The following is a 23,163-nucleotide window of genomic DNA, read 5'->3' on the forward strand; positions in this document are numbered from 1 at the left end:
TGTCAGGGTCACTCACAGGCTGATCTATGATGATGGAGTTTGACAGGTGTCCAAAGCCATGTTGTTGCTCCTGAAGTCGTATGGCCAGGTTTTGCTTCTCGCGTGCCCAGCGGCGAGCTGAGTCCTCCAGCTGTAGCCATGGAAAGGCATCAGTCAGCACAGCTTCCCCACCCCCACTCCCCCAAGCTGGGACAGAGTTTGGGCCTGTCTGCCAGGAAAAGGCAAATCTCAGGCAGTAGCTGAGGTGAGGAGCCAAACATGCAGCCTAAGACACAGATGGATCTTCTCTACAGTCCATAGGGGGCTCATATTCTGACCTGAGTCCTCACTGGGCCTTGACTCTGGTCACAGACTAAGGCTGACCTGATCACATGCTGAGCCCTAACTCTGTAGTCAGACACTGAGCCTTGATCCTACTTGTATACCAAGCCTTATTCCTGGTTGTAGGCTGAACAGTAAGCCTGGCCCAGCCTGATCAACCCCAGCACCTTACTTACCTGGTTCTCCAGGGACAAGATCCGACTTTGAGCTTGTTCTAGCTTGGCCAGGAGGTTAAACTTGTCTGATGTGCCACCGAGGAGATCCTGTGGGAGCAGACGCTCACGTAAGGCCCTTGCCGGAAGCTGAGGCCACAAGAGCTGAGGATGCACAAGGGTACTGCAAGAAAAACCAACCAGGTGTGGGTTTCAAACTCAGCTGCAGATGCAGAGCCTCACTCTCAGGCCAGAGCCTCTTCCTTAAGGTCTTCACAGGGCTCGATGTACACTTTCCCCCTATGTTGTTTCCCACTCATATTTGGGGAATCTAACATTAAAAAATAATTGTTATAGGTGGGGTCATATATATTCCAGGCTGGCCCTGAGCTCACTATATTGTAAGAATGACCTTGGCTTCTGATCCTCCTGCCTCCATCTCCTGAGTTCTGGCATTGTGTAGGTTAATGCAGTGCTGGGGATCAAACGCAGGGCTTCCTATATGCTAGGCATGCACTCTGTCAACTGAGCCACAGCCCCAACTCACACCCAAGGTTTTAGCATATCAGCATCACCTGCTTATGTAAAACATGAATGAAATCCCTTCGATACCCAGAATGTGGTTGAGCTGGGAGTCTTTTTGTAGAGTGGCCACTCACCAAGCCAGGGGACGTCCATCTCTCACATCGTCACCTGGCTGCCCATGCATTGGGACATTCCAAACAGAACTCACTTCCTGGGATGAAGGGAAACACTCCTCCGCTTCTTGCCGCCATAACCCCACATATTGACTTTGGGTTTGTATACAGCAGGGGTACCTGAAGCATCCTGCGCAGTGGAGTAGCCCCGCCCCCCGGGACACCCACCTGTGCTGGCAGGGTCTCTGTGCACGTAGAGTGGCCTGGGCCATTTGTGTCTCGTAGACTCTCTGCCAAGTCTCCACCTGCTCCCAACTCCCTGGGATCCACCTGGGGTGGGGGAAAAGGGCTCTCCAAGGCTGTACCAATCCCAGAAGGTTCTGAGAGGCCCATGATTGGAAAGTATGCAGGCGGGAGCAAGCCAGATGGCAGATGGACTCAGGGTTCAGGGGTCAAGGGTGAGCCAGGGCCTTGCTCTCTCCCAGGATGCTAGACTAAGGTGAGACATTTATCTTAGGAACAGAGGTACAAGGCCCAGTTGTGACTGTTTATGGTGATGGTGGGTGCCGGGAAGCCCAGATTCTGGGATGAATCTTCAACTTGGCCCGTGCTGGGGGTGGTTGAGGGATGGGTACCTGCTGACCAGTGCCAGCGGGCTCAAGCCAGGCCTGCATCGGCAGCTCTTACCGGCAGTGCCTGCTGCTGCAGTATGATGGGGGCTGACTGCTGGCGGTTCTTTTCCAACTCTGCCCGCAGCCTCGTGTTTTCTGTCAGCAGCATAGAGTAAAGATCAACGGCCATGTTTTCTCCTGTGGGGCCCAGGTGAATGCCAGAGGCGGTGAACGCGGGGAAGGCTGTGAACAGGGCCACAAGAGCTTGTGAGATGGGCTCTCTTGCTTCTGGACCCCTATTTGCCCCAGTGTTTTGCTCATCAAGGGCTCCCTCTGCTTTGCCAGTGGAGTCAGGCCCATATCCCTCGGGGTGTCATCGAAGGCTGTTTAGAATCCTACTTCATTGTTTTCTCTGTGACTCAATCTGTCCTTGTTCCTGTCTGCCTGGTCACTCTCTGGTCCTTTGGACCTGGTTGTTGCCCTCCACAGGCTCACCCAGACTCCGGGTGACTTAAGGATCCTCCCCCCTCCCCCTCCCCCGACAGATTTTCATTGTTGTCTAAAGACTTTCAGACCCCCCAGGGCCTATCCATCAGTGAAGACTGAGTCCAGGGCCAGGCATACAGAGATACTTAGAAGGTCTTCCCACGAGGCCAGGGAGATGAGTGACCTGATAGGGCGTTATCTTAGTCTTTCCTGCTTTGATTGACAGGTGTGGGTGGCTGTGGTTTACACCAATAGGGAAAACAAACTGATCCCATCAGAGTGGTTTTGTCTGTTTGCTGTGTGGAGGCAGAATAGAAAAGATGCCAAGGGGTGGGGAAGCTGAGAGGACTGCTGCTTAGGAGGCCACTCATCTGGGGAAGTCTCTCTCTGATCCTGTGTGGTTCATTGGGGCCTCAGCCCTAGAGGTTGAGGTCTCTTTCTACCTGTCTTGTGTCCTAAGGGGCTTCCTGGCAGCACCTTGGATGCTCTTAGTAGCTGAGAGAGGAGAGATGGCATGCAGCCTCTGGGTATCTCTCTCTGGCTCACAGGCAAAATAGAACATTGACCCCCCCCCTCTCTTGAAAAAAATCCTTGTGAAGCTGGGGGCGCCCCAGGGCGAGACAAAAGCCGGAGAGTCAGTTACTCCTACGCACTTTGGGGAGCAGACGCACCCACATTGGGATTCCCCTGTGGCCTTTTGGATGGTGCTGGCTCCCTCCTCTCTCGGAGTCTTTCTTCCAATATCTGCTCCAGCTTCTCAATGACCTGGTGATAGAGACCAAGACTGGGCTGGCCTGAGAGCTCCACAGCCTCTAGGCTGCTGCCCCTCCTCCGCGGCCCGCCCCACCCAGCACCTGCCTTCTCCTGATGCCGCACGGTGTCCTCCAGAGCCTTCATCTTCTGCAGTTTGTCCTGGTACCGCCTCAGCTGTGCCGCCTGCGGCTGCTGGGCCTGGTACAGAAGCAGCAGATCCTTCTCTCGGTCATTTTTCTGCAGGGCGGAGGTGAAGGGGGGGGGGTACCCAGGGAGTTACCTCAGCCATCAGGGCACACAGTGGGATCCCTGCGCTGGTCAGCTTCCCTCCCCACTGTGTGCTTGCTTGGCCTGTCAGGGCCTGGCTCTCACCCGAATCAGCTCATTCTGCAGGTGCTGCACCCGGTCACGCAGCCTCTTCATATCCAGTTCACTCAGCAGGAGCCTCTGTTTCATGGACACTGCTGGGGTGGGAAGAAGCTGGCTCAAGGGTAGGTAGAGGCAAGGGTACCCCAGCTCTGGGGCTTGGCCCCGGGGTTTTCTGGTTCCCTTCCTAAGACGTTATAGCTGGGCAGGTTGTACAAGTGTGTCTACAGTGAGAGGAGTGGGAAGGTAGGGGGACTCCTGATCCGGGACACACACCATCTGGAGAAAGCTCCCTACCACCCTGACAGTGAGCAGTGAGAGCCCCGGGCTGTGCTCAGCCCAGAGCCTGGGCCCAGCTGGTACCCATAGGCTCACCCAGGTTCTCCTCTTCAGCTCTGCTCTGCTCTTCTTCTATGCTCTGCTGGGTCAGGTGGCTCCTCAGCACGCGGTTCTCTTCCTCCAGAAGGTTGGCCTGCTTCCTCAGTGCCAGGATGTCCTCTGCCATCTTCTGCATGGCCCGCCGGTAATTGTTCATCTCCTATAATCCCAGAATCCTCAGCTGAACCCTCACCCTATCCCCAGTCCCCCAGGATCCCGCTCTATATTTGCGCCCACAATCAGTGAGCGGTGTCATCCTTGGGCTCTGTGCAATTGCCCAGAAGGGTCCTTGGGCATGGTCCCCATCTGCCCTGGCAGCATTAGGGCAGCCACACAAATGTGGGACTACATTGATTCATGTGATCATAGGGTTCAGGTATCAGGTAAAGAAGTCTGAAGGCACCAGACTCAAAAAGGATGGAGCCAGGTTTCCAGGTTCTGAGTAAGCCATGTCTACGTCTTCACCCTCTTTTTTCCTGCTCACTCTTCTAACACAATTCCTTCCCAGGAAGGGCCTCTTAGAGTGCCCACTGAAGCCACTTGGAGGATAACCTACCATAAGCTTCCAAAACAGCCCAGCATCCAAGAAGAGACAACAAGTAGACCCTGAAGACTCAGATAAGGACTCAAAGTCAAGGTCAAGGTCAGGGTACAGATAAGAGATGCAAGGGATGGGGGCAGGAAGCCGACCTAAGTCTGGAAGGACACTAACCATAGTGTTGATATTCCCTGGGCCTCCCACACACTCCAGGCCTCCTGCTAAGTGCTTTAGATGCCATTTTTATTCAGTGCTCCTGCAAGGCTGAGATAGGTACAGTTATCACCCCCCTACCTTACAGAGGAGGAAACTGAAGATGAGCCCCAGAGAGGCGAGCAACCTACTCAGTGACAAGAGTAATGGGGAGAAAAATCAGTATCTGAAACTCAAGCCTGCTGGTGCTTGAGTCTGTTTTTGTCATTTGTTTAAAAAACAAAAACAGCCAGGCTGTGGTGGTGCACACTTTTAATCCCAGCACTCGGGAGGCAGAGGTAGGTGGATCGCTGTGAGTTCGAGGCCAGCCTGGTCTACAAAGCGAGTCCAGGACAGCCAAGGCTACACAGAGAAACCCTGTCTCGAAAAAACCCCCTAAACCTGCAGATACATGTATAGGGCAATGGAGTCAAATTTATGTGTGTGCTTGTGTGGGTGCGTGTGTGTGCTCGGCCTTGGGTGTCAACCTCAGGAATGAGATCCTCTCTTTGAAATAGGGCAATTTCTCATTGGCCTGGAGCTTGTCAGTTGGGCTGCATTGGTTGGGCAGTGAGTCCTAAGGGCCCTCCTGTCTTTATTTTCCTCATGCTGGCATTACAAACACTCAACCTCCACTCCTGGCATTTGCATGGGTTGCTGGGCACCAGATTCAAGACCCTGCGTTTGCAAGGCAAGCACTTTACCTACTGAGCCCTGAATTTGCTTGTCAATCAAGATTCTGTATTGTTATTATGAGTTTCAAGCATGCAGTATATTAAGAATTTATATGTGTATGTATGTATATAAAGTAGAAAATAATATATTTATATATAAACTATATATAATATATAAACATAAAATATACTTATATATAAATATATTACTATATAAGTCTACACCCCCCCCCCCCACACACACACGAGACAAGCCAGAAAGACCCTGGAAGAGAAAAACTCAGAGCAGGGCTTGGGAGGGAAAAGGGAGGAATCAAGTGAGCCCTCTGAGTTGCCTGTGGATTTCCAGGCTGTAGAAGCCTTGCTCTTGTGGGTGGGCCTCACAGGCCCAGCCTGGCTCTCAGGCCTCAGAAATCACAACTCTCCATCCACCTCTCCCCTGGTTTTCTGCTGCTTAGGAGGTATCCAGCTATATTCCAGTTATAGTCTCCCACCTGCTGCATGGTGGGGCACAGCTTCGAGGGGAGGAGGTCCCTAGCCAGCAGGAACTCATTGGACACCACTTGTCATCTGCCACTGCTGTCTAGCCTTCCGGCTATAGTCCCTCTGACTGGCGCCAGTATTGGCTGTATCTTTCCGGCATCTGCTGTGGCTTCCCCAGATCTGTGCCCATCTGGCATCCTCCAACAGGATGCTAACTGGGATCCTGAGTCTTGGAACACATACACACACACACACACACACACACAAACCCCGGGGCCATGTGTGGAGCTTGGGACCTCCTGGAAGCCCAGGTGTTGCTGTGAGCTCAGGTTGGGCTATGCAGGTGTTGAGGGAGACAGCATTCCCGGTCTGTCTCATTTCTGTTTCAATGGCTGTTCTACTCAGCCGACCCTTTCCTTTTCTTTCTTACTACCCTGGGCTTGCTGGCTCCCCCGCTACTGGTTGGCAGAGCCCTTGACTGACTGGATCTAGGGCCCAGAGCTTGGCTAGGGGAAGTTGCTGCTATTTCAACAGAAGGGACTCATCTCCTGTCCTCTTATCACACTGCTCTGATTGCGGTAGCCCCAAGGCGGTTACTGACTTTCAGGGTTATTGCCTGGACACATACACACTCCCATGTGCACAAATACATGTTCAAGAAAACATGGTCAAGGGTGCTCATGCAACACAGTCTGTTACACTATGGCTTCTCTGGTGCCTGGTCTGGTTGTAAGGAATGTCCTAGAATGTACTGTCCTGGTATACAGAGAGAAGGCCACACACTATTGTGAAATGAAGAGATCAGGTGGGAAGTTAACGCAGCCCTGATCTTAACTGGGATGGGATGTGGACATGCACACGGAAGGAGTTCTGGACAAGGGGTTGGCAACCCGTTGGCCTATCCTGTAGACTCTGGTCAGCCCATTTCTCATTCAAGGAATTATCTTTTTTTTTAAGGCCCCACTGTTACCCATCTCTGCAGGTCTGGGGTGTGGGGGGAAGTAAGCATTGCTCTTTTACTTATACCCTCCCCCACAGATGAAGAAAACAGAGACCAAAACAAAGCAGGAAAGGACAGAAGGAACGGTTGGTTGGCTTCCGGTGAGGTGGCCTCCTGCCTCAGCCAGCAGGGCCTTCTAGAGGAGGGTCAGGGGGTCCTGGGGACTCCATCCCTTGAAGAATAGCCCTGTCTTCCCTCTTAGCCCAGACCCGCCTGTTCCCCTGGGAGTGGGGCTTCCACAGGGAGACTGTGGGTCCCTGACTCATCTTTCTTCCTCTGGCCGGTGCTGTTTCTGTGGGAACCTCAGATGGCCCCATTTGCGTGGCTGAGCAGGGACCTTGGCAGCACAGTTGGGCTGGGAGACCACAAGACTCAAGCTGGCAGCCCTGACCTCTGGCCACAGGCTGCAACCAGGCTGTCTTCAGGGCCATGTCCTGCGTCACATCTCAGCCTTGAAATCACAGGACACCATGCTTCAGATTTTTTTTTCCCTTATAGTTTTGCCCTCTAGTTGCCTCCTGGGAGAGGGACAGGCATGTCCTCAGAGGCCATGACTCTAATGCCACTGTGCCTGACCCTGAAAACCCATTGCACCCTCCTTAACCACTGACACTCCCCTCTAGAGTCCTGGCCCTCAGAGTCTGCCAGGCTGAGAAATGTCAGAGCACCAGGTTCTGGTTTCCCCACTGTCCAGGAGTATTGGCAGACTTTACTGAAGCCACAGCACCTCCTGGGCTCGGGAACCAGGGGGGCTGCCTCATCTGTGGGAGGAGAAATCAGCCTCCAAGGACCAGTGTGATATGAGGACAGCAGGAAGGTTAGCCTGGCCCTGGCACTAGGGCACCTGGAGATACTTTCTTACCCAACTCACTTAAAAAATATTTTTCTAGAATGTCCCTGGGAACTGGGCCTAGAAATTCTCCTTATATGATGAGTCCAGTTTACTGGACCGAGGCCCATTTCCATCGAAGAGGGCGGTGGGGATTCTCTGACAAGATCCCAAAGGAGATGCTTAGACCCCCTGGTCAGTGCTTATGGTAAAGTTTGACACACATCACCCGGTAGGGATCTTTAAACACACCCTCAGTGACTGCCAATTATGTAGTCAGAACAGTACTTGTACTATCGCTATGCAGATGGGGAAATTGAGGCTGGAAATAGTGTGCCCAGAGATTGTCACAAAGCCTGTGCCCAAAGCTGCACAATGATTGCCTGGGTGGTCAAGGCTTGCTGAGCGCCACTGTGTACAGTTCTGGGCCACATGGGACCTTGACCAGAGCTAAGCTAGACAGTCCTTGCTCATAGTGGTCCACTCTACATTGAGGGGGTGGCAGATACTTCCTATGTCCATGGCAGAAGGGGCTGCCAGGAGGCCTGTCCCTAGCCTAGGAAACCTGGAAAGCTTCCTGGAGCCAGTGAGGACCCAAGCTGCTCTTGGAATATGAATGGATGGTACCTTGAGGGAGGGGCTTCCAGGCAGAGGAGAAGTTGTAAGGGGGGGGAGGAATGGGGAGAACAGTAGGGAGAGCCAGAAAAGTGGGCTCAGGAGCCTGGTCTCTACTGCAGGAAACTGAAGGGCCCATGCTGGCTTGCTAAACAGCAGCCAAGAGCAGTGCTGGGTGAGAGGCAGTGTGACCCTCGCCTGGCAGAGTCAGTGGGCATAGAAACAAGGTGAAGGCAAGAAAAAAGTGTGGGGCACAGCAGAATTAAGTGTGGGGTGACATGGGGAGGCAGTCCTCTAGGATATGCGGCTCAGGAAGGGAGGCAATGTTCAGAGGTGGGGAACGGAGAAGAGAGAGGAGACAAGTGAGTTGGTGGTGGATAGTGAGGAACTCTAAAGATGGGGACAATGCCTTCCAGAGAGGAAGACGGGTGGCAAAAGTCTGATGGCCACACCGAGGCCACAGGGCTCCCTGAAGAATACTGGGGCCGGTGGAAAGTGGTGAGAAGGCTGGGCAGGGAACAGGGTTCAGCAGGCCCCAAGGCCTTTGCTAGAGGGCACAAGATGCTGGTGTGTAGTTTGTCTTTGTGGCCGCCAGAGGGCAGCCGCCTCCCACCAATGCTCTGCTTCCAGCCTGCCCCAAGAGAGGCCAAGGCTTCCTGAGATGCCAAGCAGCTTGTGTTGCTGAGAAAGCTAAGTGTTTCAGGAAACATCTAGCCCTGCCAGAACACACGTCCCTTCTCCGGGTGATCCAGGTGATTCAACTGTCCTCTTCTGGGAATCATCCAGAAGCCAGAAAGGTGCAGTGACTTGCCTGAAGTCCCACAGCAAATCTTAAGCCTCAGCTGGGTCCTTTGTTAGCTCTGAGGCAGATTATGGGCCCAAGGACCCTTAATAAAGCAGGCGTAACTCCTCCCACAGCTGAAGACACTTGGAGCCGACCCTTGTACACACAGAACAGCTGAGAACGGGGTGGTTTAGAAAGCATTACCACATGTGCCCCAAACCATTGCAAAAAGAGAAGATTCATCTATCCAACTAGCATACCCCATGAACACTCAGCCCAGGTGGAAACCTAGTGGTCCCAGGTGCCTTCGTGAACAGCAGCTCTCCCTTAACCTTAACTCCAAGTCTAAGCCTAAGCTTAAGCCAGGGTTGCCTAGTTTCCTGATTGTAACCTGTCTGAAGGGGAGGCCATGCTGCTCCCTTTGCTGAGGAAGAAGCTGGCCCAGACGAGGAAGGACTGGCAAGCCTCCCCCTCATTCCTAGGGGGCAGAAGAACAACCCGACATTTGGGAAGTGTTCGGTGGAACTCAAGGAGCCAGGCCTGGGTAGAAGCTCCTGAAACGCTACCCTGCCCTGACTCTATCCAACCACCCACCGTGGCTCCCAGCTCCCAGCCTCCTGTTCCGTCTACACAGCCAGCTTCTCCTCCAGGCTCTCTGCTCTCCTCTAGCTGGGTCCTCTCAGCCCTCTTCTCTGGTGAAGCAACAGAGACAGCAGAAAATGCTTGACTCGTCCTCTCACTGAGAGGTGAACTCTAAGTGTGCGTCCTGTCATTGCCCTCCACACCCCGAGCAAACTCGATGCTGGCCTTGGAGACCATTAGGAAGTGGGAGAATTCTTGAAACTCCTCTCCTAATGCCCGTTGTTTTCCCAGGGAGAAACCCAACTAACCAGGGGGAGAAGGCGCCATGGTAACTCAGCCTGCCTTGATGCTTTATCCCAGCCTCCAGGTCATTCCTACCGAGGGCACACTTGAAACTTCGCCTGCTCCGACCAGCAGCCACCCTGATCCATAGCAGCATGGCACTGCTGTCTACCAGGTACCACCCACCCAGCCCAGCAGCCTCTCAGAGGACTTGTAACTTCCCCGCTTTTCTGTCTCTTTCAGGGAGCTTTTGTCATCTTGGATGCATAGAGCTCCTGTGGGTCCTTCAGGACACCAGAGAAGTTTCTTGTTAACTCTGTATTTTTAGTAATTTAAAAAGGAACGATCCGGGTGGCGGCGGCGCACGCCTTTAAATCCTAGCCGGGCGTGGTGGTGCACGCCTGTAACCCCAGCACTCGGGAGGCAGAGGCAGGCAGATTGCTGTGAGTTTGAGGCCAGCCTGGTCTACAAAGTGACTCCAGGACAGCCAAGGCTAACACAGAGACATTGTCTCAAAAAACCAAAAAACCAAAAAACCAAAAAAAAAAAAAAAATCCCAGCACTTGGGAGGCAGAGGCAGGCGGATTGCTGTGAGTTCGAGGCCAGCCTGGTCTACAGAGCGAGTCCAGGACAGCCAAGGCTACATAGAGAGACCCTGTCTCTGGGGGTGGGGGTGGGGAGGGGGGAGGAACAAATCCCATTTCTTTAAAATAAAGCAGGAACCTTCGGCTTGTACAAACTGGTACTGGCCTTGCCTAGTTCCTGAGACTAAGGAACTGGGTGTCCACTCTAAGGAACCGGTGTGGGGATAGATGGTCTGAGATTTGCTAAAAGAAACTAGCAGTGTCCCAGGGGTTGAAGTTCAGTGGCTGGGAAGTTCCTGTACTCACAGGAATGTCTAGTACCAGCGAAGTCCTGGTCCCTCAATCCATAGTCTACCCAGTTTAAAAGGGGGAAAAAAAAGAAAAAGCAAAAGCTTCCTTTCTTCTGACTGTGAGTGGAACACAGAACCAGTGACCAGTGGCCCCAGAAGCTCTGTTCATTTTCTAACCTTACCACCAGAGGGCAGGCAAGGGACCTTGGACATCCCATTGGCTGGGTGGGGACCACCAAAGCCCAAAGCTGGAGAATCCACAACACAGAACTGGGGAGGGCTGAGGCAGGCTGGGCTTTGGCTAGAGATGGGAAAACCGTGGTGGAGGGATGGCCTCACTAGGTCCCTTTTCTACCTGGAAAGTAGAGTGGCCCCAGCTTTCTAAGCCCCAGTTTAGCTCTGTTGGGGTGGGGAGGTCCTTGTCCTTAGAGAGCTGCCAGGAGCAGTGTGGGTACTTGACATGCATAGGACACCACTCGCCTTTGGAAGTACAAGTAAGAAGCCAGAGGTGAGAGAGAGAGAGAGAGAGAGAGAGGTGTCTCTGGCCCAGCAAAGGCCAGGACTAGTGTGGGCACCGGGGTAGAACAGCCAGCCTTCTCTTCTTATCCTTTACTCCAAGGCCTCCTCAACATTGTCCAGTCTTTAAGGTTCCACCCTGGGCCCCCTTCCCCCAGGAAGCTCCTGGGAAACTGGTCTCTGAGGCAGAAGCAGGAATTGAGTGGATGATGTGGGATCTGAGGTGTGAGAACATTATGGGCTGGAGGCTAGCACAGCTGCAAGGGCGAGGCTATCATAGCACACAATTGGGCCTCAGAACACACAGGTGGACATCATAGCACTCAGGTGGACGCCACAGAACACAGGTGGACATTATAGCATGCAGATGGACACCGCAGGACACAGGTGGACACCATAGCACACAGGTGGACATCATAGCACTCAGGTGGACACCACAGAACACAGGTGGACACCATAGCACACAGGTGGACATTATAGCATACAGATGGACACCACAGCACACAGGTGGACACCATAGCATACAGATGGACACCATAGCACACAGATGGACACCATAGCACACAGGTTGACATTATAGCATGCAGATGGACACTACAGGACACAGGTGGACACCATAGCACACAGGTGGACATTATAGCATGCAGATGGACACCGCAGGACACAGGTGGACATCATAGCACACAGGTGAACCTGGTCAGAGGGCTGGAGCAGGGCCTATTTTCCCAGGCTGCCTAACTAGCCAGGGTTGGTTATGTCCAGGGTGCCAGCCCCAGGAGCTCTGCTTTAGAGCAGATGGGAGCCAACAGCAGGTTCTAGAATAGAGGACCTTATTCGATTGAAATTGTGTTCATCAAATAATTTCCCTTGACTGACAGCTGGGCCTCTGAACGACAGCAAATCCATGCAGAGTGCTATTGCAAATAGTTCCCTCTGCTCTATAAAGGTTGCCCTCCTAGGGATGGCGACACAGTAGCTCCTTTATTCAGTCCAAGGTTACAGCAAAGAAACAAAAGAAGTGCAATTGCGTTTTCTCTGTCTTCTGTTCTGTCCCACCCCAAGCAGAAGAGAAAGCTTTTGTGCTCACCTCCCTGATGCTCTGAGGGGCTACAGGACCTTGGCCTGCATCTGACCCCAGCCTCTGTCTGATTGGTCCCCAGCAGGAGGCAGCCTGCCTAATTGGACTGGGCCAGGACCATGGGGCTGGGGCTGGAATGTGCAGAGGTGCATAGGGCCATCTGAACGATGCCGTCTAACTTCACCCCCTCATGCCCTGCCCCCCAGTTTTCTCTCAACCGTACCCAGCTTTCAAGGCTCCACTCTAGTCCTCCTCCAGAACTCTGCCCCCTAAAAGCCAGCAGCAGCCTTCCTCTGAGATATGTCTCAGGGGCCTGCCTTTGCTGAAAGCAATTTGGAGCTGACTTGGCCCTTGCACCCAGGCTAGGGAAGTCTAGGGTTGGTGTTCGGGGGGGGGGGGCTGTGGAGGAGACAAAACTCTCCCCAAAGTGACTCTGATCATCCTATCACAAGAGCTCCTTCCCTGTTGGTCACCTCCTTATACCCCTGCCTCTGATAATATTCATGGGGTGAGGCCAGAACCTGGCTTTCCCTCTGTCTTTCCCTGATGCTGTCTTCCGACTGCCAGAAGCCCCTGTCCTCTGTGGTCCCTCATCTGTACACTGTAGGGTGCTGCCTTCTGGGATGGACCTCTGGGGTTCTCATCACATGCTTTGGTAACTGGGGTTAGAGTGAGAAAGGTCACCATCATGAACCCCACTCTGCCTCTCCAAGCCCTGGATAGTCAGCATCCTTTTAGCTGCCTCTTCTGCAGTCTCCACTTTCCCCCAAAGCCCAGACCTGAGTCTGGCAGCACAGATTGAGGCCCTATAGCTAAACCGTCAAGATACCATAGCTAGAGTTCAAGTTAACCAGACACAATGGTCCCTTGAAGGGATTTCCCCACCAAAGGCCTGTTTCCCTCCCTCTCTGGGTTCTCAGTGGGGGGCTCTAGTGGCCTGGGTTGGGACTGGGAACCCCATCGAAGTTTCCTGAGACCAGGGCCATCTAGGAGTGGTGTCCTGGCCCTCCCCTACCTTACCTCCTAACTCATACAGGCTCTGGGAATGCCTCTGCTGGTTGCCTGGCAACATACCCCTACACACCTGCAACCTGGAGGAGCTGACCCATCTCCGGAAACCAGTGGGTATGGGGGCAGACTTACGGAGCAGCTTTCAATTAGGCCCAGGGCAACCTTGGGGGCTGGAGGGGCTGGGTCTCCAGGCTCTCCCATCTGTGCTGATGATAGTTCTGTTCCCCAGGATGGGTCCTCAGGGACTGTTGCTACAACAAGTGCTTGCTTGGTGACTGGGCCCAGCCCTGAAGCAAGCAGGAGACAAACCATGGGGCCTCTTTCTTTGGTTCCGGGGTAGGGAACACTTGGACGGGGTCATAGAATCAGGTTAAACTCACTCCCTGGCCAGGGAGTTGCAAGGAAGGACCGATCTGGGGAGGGATGTGGGGGTCCCCAGGACCTTAGGCTTCTGTCACTACTACTTAGAGACCCTCTCTACCCCCTGTCCTCTAACTCTGTCCTCCCTGTCTGATTGTCCCCCCCTTTTTTTTTTGTTCTCCACTTTTGCCCCCTTCTTAAGTCTCTTTTCCCTCATCAGTCTCATCTTTGGTCTCCCGGGAATCTCCCTGTACTTTCTCCTGGCTGCACCCAGCCCCCAAAAGCCTAAGCTGTGCTCACCCTCCTCCCAACAGGCACCGGCCTCTACATCCCACCGTGCCTCCGGCTCTGCTTTCCTGATGGTCTGGACAAATTCCTTTCCCTTTACTTCAGTGTGGACATGGGTGGATGTTTTTGAAAGGAACTCTCTGGGAAGCAAAAGAAAACAAACCCAAACACCCCAACCCACCACCTAGAAACGCAGGGTCACAGAGGCAAGGCTATCTACCACAGCTGCCTGAGCTTGGTTACAAGACTCCTCCCTGGGGCAAGAGCCTGGGTACGCAGCCCCTTCCTTGGGCATGGGGCAGGGTGATGGTGATGCTATTATTTGTTAGCCTGTCTGTCCTAGGCATGTCTGGCTTAAAGCTTTTCATGATAAGACCCCATCAGGAGCCAACATCTTGTTGGCAGGAACAGGGACTTCATAAGGACGTAGCACTAGTTTAATGAATGGGTGGATGACTGTAACAATTCCCTGGCACCTCAGGGGTGGCACTGAATAATCTCTGAGTCAGACATCTCTACTTCAAAATCTCTATCCCCAGGGGCCTCTGTCCTCTGTCAGTATTGCTGGCATCGGCTGGAAAGGGGCAGGCTCACTTTTTTTTTTTTCTGGTTTGCTGGCTTCATTTTTCAGTTAATTTTTCCTAGTGCGATGGGGGTGGGCAAAGAAGTGGGACAATCCGCCTGCTCTGCAGCTCGTATTCAGGCTGGCCTAGTGAGGTGGAAAGACTGTGGGCTCCGCTACTAATTAGCTCAGACAGGTCGGTCAACACCTCTGGGCCTCGGTTCCATTCTGTGAGATGGAACACGTCCCTGTATCCATCAAATGGCGGCTGTCGGGGGACAACATGCAGTTGTGAAGCTCTGGGAACACTCGGTGGCACATAGCAGTGGCTCCAGAAATAGCATTTCTCCTTTGTGTGACTCACGGGGGACTCTGGAAGGCCCACTTCTCCAACAGGGAAGTGAAGTGAATGTGAGGCTTGGCGTGTGTGTGTGTGTGTGTGTGTGTGTGTGTGTGTGTGTGTGTGTGTGCGTGTGTGTGCGCGTGCGCGCGCGCGCGCGCGCCTCTCCAACTCTAAGTCACCCAGCAGGTGCCAAATACAGGCTCAGAAACACCCTCAATCCTTCCTCTTGGCTTCTCCCCCTGGGTACTGCTTCCTGTTGTGTACCTCTTCCTCCCACAGATCCAGGGCCCAGGAAGAGGGCACTGTGCCACTGATGACTGCCCCCCCCCTCCGGCCAGCCTCCAGCCGTTGTCCCAGAGGGGACCCTGGACCCCTTGTCTGCTGCACTGCCCATCGATCGAATGTTCTGCCATCCTCAGGCGTGCCATGAATTTTTCATCAAAAGCCTGTAGACTTTGGAAAACGTACAATTAGAAGCACCATCAATAATGTACCACGTGGAGGCATCCATAGGGCGCGGGCAGGCCCCAGACGTGACTGTCTTCCAGTCTGCTCCAGCAGGAGACAGGAGGCTCTGAGTGCACCCTTGGGCTCCCATCCCCCCCCCCCACTCTGGATACAGAACCAGTGCAGCTGCTGTGAGAGAAACACGACCACACCCTTGGCTGCTTGAGCTGGCTCCTTGGAGCCCAGGCCAGCCACAGGAAAACTAGTCTGATTTGGGATGTTTTGCCGGTAAAATGAATGTTGAAGTACCCAAGGGCTTGTTCCTTGCCCCATATAGCACAGTAAGATGCAAGACAGTTACATGAGGACTCTGTCTGGGTTGCTTTTTTTTTTTTTTTTTTGGTAGCTTTTCAGGATCTGAGGGAGCAGCGCAGGCTGAGGAGGCAAGGCAGGGAGGATAGAGAGACTGTTGGTGCCACCTAGAAGCTACATCTGGACTCGAACACCTCTCAGGTCAGAAAGCTGTGCTGTAGGCAGGACGTAGCGATGCACACCTGTAATCCTAGCATCCAAGAGGTAAGCAGGCAGAGTGGAAGGGGCAGGTCTTGTGGACTACACAGAGTTCCAGGCCAGCCTGAATACAATGTGGGATCCCATCTTAAGAGAAAAGAAAAGAGAATCTGCCTGGCAATGGTGGCACATGCCTTTTCCCAGCACTCAGGAGGCAGAGTCAGGTGGATCTCTGTGAGTTTGAGGCCAGCCTGGTCTACAAAGCAAGTCCAGGACATTCAGGGCTACACAGAGAAACCCTGTCTCGGGGTAGGGGGTTGGGGGGGAGACGAGAGGAATCCTGGCAGAGCACAGTCTATTCAGAAAGAGCAGTTTAACAATGCTATCTGGTCTCAGTTCTCTGGGTGGCATGCTGGAGCCACCAGGCATGGTCTGCCCTGTCCCATCTACTCAGAGGGGCTGTCCTACGTTAGGTACCTGGGCTGGCCTTGCTCAACAGAATTGGACATGGCTCTTTCCAGTCCTGTGACCCAAAAGTCCCTGTTCTCAGAGCAGGAACCCACCAAATCCAGGCTTTGGGGAGCAGAGCTGAAACCAGGCTGGAACACATGCCACCTCCACCCCCGACCCCACCCCCATCCCCTGCCTCCCACGCTCTGGGATTACTGGGTGTGAGGATGGAGCTCCTTTCTGCAGGGCTAGGATAGGACCCAGCCTGCTGGGGTCAGGTTGGGGCGAAGGGTTACACAGACCTCAGGCCATGCTTAGCTCACCAGGTTGAGAAAGCTGGGAGGGGGAGGGGAAGGGGGGAAGAGGGGAGGTGGACAGGAAACCAAGCCTCTGTCTTTGGTGATCCTAGATTGACCTTCCCCGGGAGTCCGTGGTTACAGGAGGAAGGCTGCCTGTCTCTACTCTGCAGCCCACCTGAGGGGGAATGCAGGGCCCAGAAGCTCTTGATAAGGACACATGAAAAGCACAGATGGTGCCAACAAGTGCAAATTAATTGAGCAAAGCCTGTGTACACAGGCGCTGAGAACAGGCGGCTGACAGGAGGGGAGGGGCTGGCGGGGCACAGGGCAGGGGGCAGGGAGAAGCCTTAACGAGCACTTATCGATGTCTCGTTGGATCCACAGCCCAGAGCAAAGTTATTGACAAAGCCTGTCTATAAATCTCCCAGCCATGTCTCCAGAAGCCTTAATTACGGGGGCTCATTACCCTCCACACCTCTAGGCTCTCGGGGACCAGCTTGGACAGGGAGTGGCTGATAACATAGTGGCTGATCCAGGACAGCCTTGCTGAGCCTTCCCATGAAAGGTGCCCACCTGGGGATGCCTGGGACAGCTTGGGGCTATGTGTCCAGAGGAGCAGGCAGAGTTCTGGCTTCCGGGGTGAAGGCAGGGTGTGGGAGGGGTCTGGGAGCCAGAGAGCTCTAGACTCATGACCCAATATGTCCAGTTATTGCTGACTCTAGTGAAGACCTCATCCCTCTGTGCCTGAGCTTACTCCTGCACGATGAAGAGCAGGTGGTAAGACCATTAAGGGACAAGGTCTATCTGTGTGTCCAGCAATACAAAAGGAATGTAATGCTGGCTGGCCACAGCAGGACCCTGGGGCTCTTCAGTTTTACACAACATTCCAGCGCCTGGCACAGGTAAAGCACCAGCACTGTCCCAACCACAAAACAATGGCCCAACCTCTCCCGCTCCTGCCTAATGGGAGCCACCACAGCAACCTCACCAGTGACAGTTTTAGCTTCACTCATCTGCTCCTTCCTTCTAGGTGTGAATTAGCAGGAGCGTAATTATATTCCCGGAACTGTCTGTCCCTTCATCCCTTTGTCAGCATCACCAGCTGCGATTACGATTACGGTCCTGAGCTTTCCTACCACACCCAGGGAGCCCTGAAGCTGCCCAGGAGCTCCCCTCACCAGTCAGCTGACCGGGAGGGAGGGTAGCAGCTGTGTTCCCGTGGGGATGGAGAGCCACCCATTTGTTTCTTTTCACATTCTCTTTAGGGGAGCATACTGTCCTAGCTTTAATTGGAGGCAATTTTTACCCCCTCCTCTGAATTAGTCCTGTGAAACTGTGTGCTTGTGGCTTCCTATTCATTGTCCCGAGGGAGGCATCCCGCCACAGAGAAGCCTGAGTCAGGGGCTGTGGAGGGGAGGGATCCTCATGGTATCTGCCTAGTCTCCTCCTGGAGGAAGGAGCCCTGAGTAATTATTTGGGCCTTTTGGAGACTCAAAGATCCCCTTGAACCTAGTGTGTGTGTGTGTGTGTGTAGTAGTGAGTGAGGTAATGGGAGTGGGGGTGGGGTGGTGATGGGGAGTGGGGGTGGGGTGGGGGGCTCAGGTGTCATGGGCAGTTGGTGATACAGTAGATGGAAGTGAGACCTGCTCCCCCACCCCCAGCTTCTGTTAGCCAGTCAGCTGAAAAGGAGGAGCCCTCTGCCTGGGAGCCAGGAGGAGCAGACTCAGAACAGGCTTGTCTGCCCTGTGGACAGAGGACTTATGCTCTCCAGGATAGCTATGGATGTGGCCCAACACCAAATCATAGTTACTCAAAACATTGTGATTTTTGTGATATCTATCTATCTATCTATCTATCTATCTACCTATCTATCATGTATGTATGTATGTATGTATGTATGTATAACTTCTTTCTCCTTCTTGAGTCTGAATTTTATAGATGACGGTATCTGTAACTGTGTTGGAGGGTCAGGCATGCTTGCTCCAGGGGCTTTCTCAGAGAGAGGCTGGCATGCGTGGGCGATCCTTGGGGATACTGCCTGAGGTACTCTGTCTGGGTATGGGGGCATGTCCCTCACCTCCTAGGCTCCACCTAGACTGTCTCTTGAGGGCTGAAAGCCTACCTCCCATCTGATTTCATGTGGTCACCATTCCTGCCTCCATCCCAGGACCCAGCTGTCCCATCCCTGTGCTGCCGAACGCCTCCATTTCTCCGGGGCTCTCTATCCACAGCCTCACCTCGTACTTTAGTATTTGGTGTCTTAGGCAAGCTTACAGAAATTCTGTGCCCACCTTGACCTGTTGAGGTTTCCGCCCAGGGCTCCAGGGTCCCTTGAGAGCTCCCTTTCACCTGGCCTGTCACCCAGCCTCTTCTGGACACTGTCACCCTCATGCCTCATTCTCCCTGCCCCAGAATCCCTTCCAGTGTTAACCCTGTGAGGGTTAGATTGTCAACTTGTCAGGATCTGAAATTACTTAGACAAACCTCTGGCATGTCTGTGAGGCAGTTTCTATATATAAGGTTAGCTGAAGTGGGGAACTCACTCTAATTGTAGGTGGCCCCATTCCAGAAGCTGGGCCCTGGTAAATAAGGAGAAAGGGAGCTAAGCAGATTGGGAATGAGAAGATTTTCCAAAGAGGCGGCTGACAGCTGCCCTATAGGGCCTTGGAGAGTGAGTGAGATGAAGCCTGGACTCCCAGATTCCTTCCTCAACTGTCACTTGGTGCCAGATGCTTTTCACAGCCCACAAAGCCCTTTCTAAGCATTCAAGACACACACAGCCAAGTTATGGGGAATTATGCCCATTTAGCAGTTTTAAAAAAATGGACGTTTGCTCTGAGCTCTGGCTGTGGGCTGAGCAGGTCACAGGAACATTGGGTCAGCAAGCTGCTGGCAGGGTATTTGATGTTTGGCAGGGTGCGGGGAGCTGTGTTTCATGTGAGAAGAATATTCTGGGGCCTGGGAAGGGCTTAGGCCCAGACTTCAGAGCCTTAGTGACTCATCAGGCAGAGCTGGGGGCGGTGGAGAACCAAGGAAGACAGCCAGCAGATGTGGGCATCTGGCTTTGGGCAGGCTGCTTCTCAAGCATGGTCCGAGGGGAGGAGGGCTCATCCGGACTCAGTCTCCAGAGCTCCTCCCTGGGTGTCCCTCACCTCATAAAGAAGAGGGGAGACAAAAGGGGGATGCTTTCATCCTTAGCCCCACAGCTCACCACCGACAAAGTAGAGAGAGAGAGAAAGAGAGAGAGAGAGAGAGAGACAGAGAGACACAGAAAGAGACAGAGACAGAGAGAGGTCTGCACGGAGCCTGATGTGGAAGCTGAGATGCCTCCAGTCCCCCTAAAACAGCCACTCTCAGTCCCAGAACTGCTATTCAGTACAGTCTCTGAAGCCCAGATATTTGCATATCTAAGAGCAAAAATAATTCTGCTGCCGGCTTAGCACCACCAAGGCTAGAGCCCCCTTTTGTCTGTTTGAGCAAGAGCTGGCTAAGGGCAGAAGGATAATTAGTCCCCTGTGGTCAGTGTCCCCCCCCATACCCCCCTTGAAGATTTAAAGATGCAGCCTAAACACCCTCTCTCCGCTCACACTCCCACAGCCTGCGGACCACGGGATGTCTGCGTCGGCAGGAGCCGATAAATGGGCATTTTATCTGATTAAACTGGGAGTGAACTGGCTGTTCTCTATTATCTGTAGGCTTGATTGGATATTTAGCACTGTGTGTGTGTGTGTGTGTGTGTGTGTGTGTGTGTGTGTGTGTATGATTTTCTGGTCGGTATCGAGAGAAAATTGGATTGTACTGAGCAGCATTTAATCTGAGCACACAGGAGTACACTCTAATAGACTCACAGAGCTGGAAGCAGGCACAGGAGACAGTTGTGTCCTTAGCCCTGGACAGCAGGGCCTTCTGCATGGGGCTTTCTGTGCCCTCCTTTCCAGTCCTGTTCTGGCCCTTCCCATCTGGTGAGGAGTAGGTGGGATCACCAGAGGTGCCTGCTGGTACCTGAGCCCTTTTAGCTCTGGGAATTCCCTCCTGCCTTTGGCCCCATGCTCCTGAAGGTGGCAGTGTGCCCTTACACACACAAAAGAGGTTGTGGGTAGAAACTGAAATGGGCTGAGAAGAAAAGGGGGCAGGGGAAGGGGAAGCCAGTCTGGGAGCTGTGTCCTCCCCGAAACCCAGTATCAGTTATCAGTTAGCAGCTATGGCGTGGGATCCAAGAAACCTTTGGGAGCTGATGTACAGTGTATTGGTTAAGGCAGGGGACAGAACAGATTCCACAGTTGCTTGCTTCATCCCGTTTGAAACTGAATGCTGAGGTATGAGGCCTCTCTTTCTTACTTTCATATACCCTGGCCTGTCTCTATGTTTTCTAGGAAACTGAAGCAGCTGTCAATCCCAGCTGTGCTGGAGGGAGGAGGCAGGGTGGGGTGGGGGTGGGGGAGGGGGATGGGGGGGAGGGAGCAGGCAGGGTGGGATGGGGTGGGGGGGGGGCTGTTGTACATCAGGCTCCAGACTTCTGAGTCACCAAAGTCCCACACCTGAGCTTGTCAAGTCTGTTGGTGGTCCCCAGTGGGTGACAAGAAACTGCACGATATCATGTTGAAATAAAAATTGGGTTATGACTACAAGTTTGGGGGCTGAAATTCAGTTTATACTAACACATATGCTTGGCCTTATATGCTTAGTATCATGAGTAGGGTGAGAGGGCTGGCAGCATGCACAAAGGGACCAATCCAGTGCCCAGCAAATCTCCCCGAGCTGTCCCTGGGTCTGGTGCATGTGCCTCTTTGAGAATTGATGACTCAGCCTCAGGAGCCAATGACCTCATCCTCTCTACCGTATTTACTATGGACACCACACCCTTGCCTGCCCACCACCAGTTAATCAAGGGCAGGATGGCCCATGGACTCGGGCCACCAGGCAGTGCTGGCTTCTTTCTGAGAGCACAGCTAGAGGCTGATTCACCTTGCCCCAGCCTCATTAACTGTGATGGAGAGGATGCTATCAAATCCAGGACCCCACCTGTAGATTGGAGCCAGTTTGACCCAGAGAGGGGAAGGCCAGCAGGGTGACTTCCTAGCACAGGTCTCCCAAGGAGCTCACCTGGAGCTCTCTCTGAGGGCAACATCTCCTGCCTCTGGGGGGGAGGGGTGTCCTTGCCCTCCTCAGCATCTCTCAGCCACCTCTTTCAGGCATTTGGGCCAGGTCCTGAGCTGGCCAGCCCACACTCCGCAGCCTTCCATTTCTCTGCCCTACACATGGAAGACTCTCTCTCTCTTTCCCAGAGGGCTGTGCTCTCCCTCTTTTCACAGATAGAGAAACTGAGGTCTAGGAGGGAAGGGGCTAGCCTGGGATTCAAGCCTGGGAGAAGACTATGTCTTTGTCCCAGTCATCTCCTCCTCCTTTTTCTTGTCTTTCTGCTGGCCTGGGGCTTCTGAACACAGGTGTCCTTGGATGGATCTTTATGTGACTGTCACATGAGGACAAGCTTCTGGAGAGAGGGCCCTGGGGGAGCTGTGCTGTCTCCCCTTTCTCCTGCTCAGTGTAGAGGGGTCCCATGGACACACTCATCGTTAGCAAGCCGCCTGAGCAGTGGAGAGTTCTCTAGAGCCCCCAGCGCACTGCAGCCCACTCTTGTCGGTCCTCTCAGAGACTTCAGAAGGTAAGTAGGAAAAAATGATCCCTGTACTAAATGTCAGAGAGGCGGGGTGATGTCTCAAAAGTCACACAGCTCTCAACAGAAACCTGCTAGAACGGCCCCCAATTAGCGATGGGGTTCCATGGAGTAAGATCACAAGACCTGGCACAAAGCAGATGCTCCAAAAGCTGGTGGTGGAGAGAAACAGCCAGGGTACATAAAGAAGGGGAACTCTTGATGCTTTCAACCCTACTATGCATCAAACTCCTTCTTGGCTCCTTGAGCCTTGCTTACTGGGCTCAGGTCCTCTCTCCTCCTTGGCCCCAGAGGTCCCTCCTTTCAACCAGCTTTCCCAAGCTGACTCACTTTTCTGTATCTCTGCAGGCTCTCCCTGGTTAATCATGGCAGAGGCTTCTCCAGGCCCCTTTTCTGCCCTGCCAGTGTCTTTAGATACAAGACGGGGGCATAAATGGCAGTTCCACAGGTGTCCTAAATAACCATCCCTGGCTTAGGAGTGAACCATGGAGCTTTTTGGTATTCAGCCTTCAGAAGGATGTGTGACTTCAAGCACTGCTTGATAGCTTAGGGCAGGGGATGCTGGGCCCTTGGGTATCTAGGAGATGGTATAGTGGTATTGGTGGGGCTTTCACCTTGGGTCAAGGCCATGAGTCTCTTGGGTCAGTTGGATCAAACTCCTCCAGTGGGCAGTAGCTTTCAAAGCAGGGTAGCACCAGTTTCCACCAGCTCTAGGGGTGGAAGTTGGGAGGGAGTGGGGGTGGGGGGAGCTGGCCAGCAGGGGGCCTTGCTCAGCTTGCTTGCTCCCGCTCCCAGCACACACCCACCGAGAGACAATAAATCGACAAACACTTAATCTCTCTGCAAATTGAAACACAGCCGTAAATATCTGGCGCATCCCAGTAGCTGAGTTATGAGGCTCTTTTATTAATCTCTTTAGTCTCAGGTGATGGATGGAGAAGGAGCATGGCCCGCCGGAGACGCTGCGGGGAAGGGGAGGGCGAGAAACAGCGGGCAAGGGTCTGGGCTTTAAGGAGATGAAGTCTTAGGAGGAGGCCCAGAGATTTGTGTCATTCTTTTTCATCTCA

General features: G+C 53.4%; 2 protein-coding genes across 17 annotated transcripts in view; one reads left to right on the plus strand and one right to left on the minus strand.

Annotated features, from left to right (window-relative positions):
• Positions 1-23,163, minus strand: part of CCDC33 (coiled-coil domain containing 33) — a 78,493-nt gene that overhangs the window by 1,269 nt on the left and 54,061 nt on the right. For 2 of the 16 annotated variants that reach the window (XM_084781674.1, XM_084781673.1), the window contains 8 exons: positions 3,703-3,865; positions 3,334-3,425; positions 3,067-3,198; positions 2,862-2,973; positions 1,799-1,965; positions 1,340-1,441; positions 498-584; positions 17-130 (listed from right to left, as the gene is read on the minus strand). In XM_084781674.1, coding sequence (XP_084637800.1) covers positions 17-130; positions 498-584; positions 1,340-1,441; positions 1,799-1,965; positions 2,862-2,973; positions 3,067-3,198; positions 3,334-3,425; positions 3,703-3,865 — 969 coding nt within the window. The other 14 variants (XM_084781675.1, XM_084781677.1, XM_084781681.1 and 11 more) reach the window with 14 other exon arrangements.
• The window catches only part of STRA6 (signaling receptor and transporter of retinol STRA6), a 105,538-nt gene continuing 104,368 nt past the window's right edge, over positions 21,994-23,163 (plus strand). The window contains exon 1 of the mRNA XM_084781689.1: positions 21,994-22,084. The gene's annotated coding sequence lies outside the window, so the exon portion shown is untranslated. The remainder of the gene's footprint in view (positions 22,085-23,163) is intronic.

This window comes from Acomys minous (assembly GCF_964271855.1).
Source record: "Acomys minous genome assembly, chromosome: 5".
NCBI lineage: Eukaryota > Metazoa > Chordata > Mammalia > Rodentia > Muridae > Acomys > Acomys minous.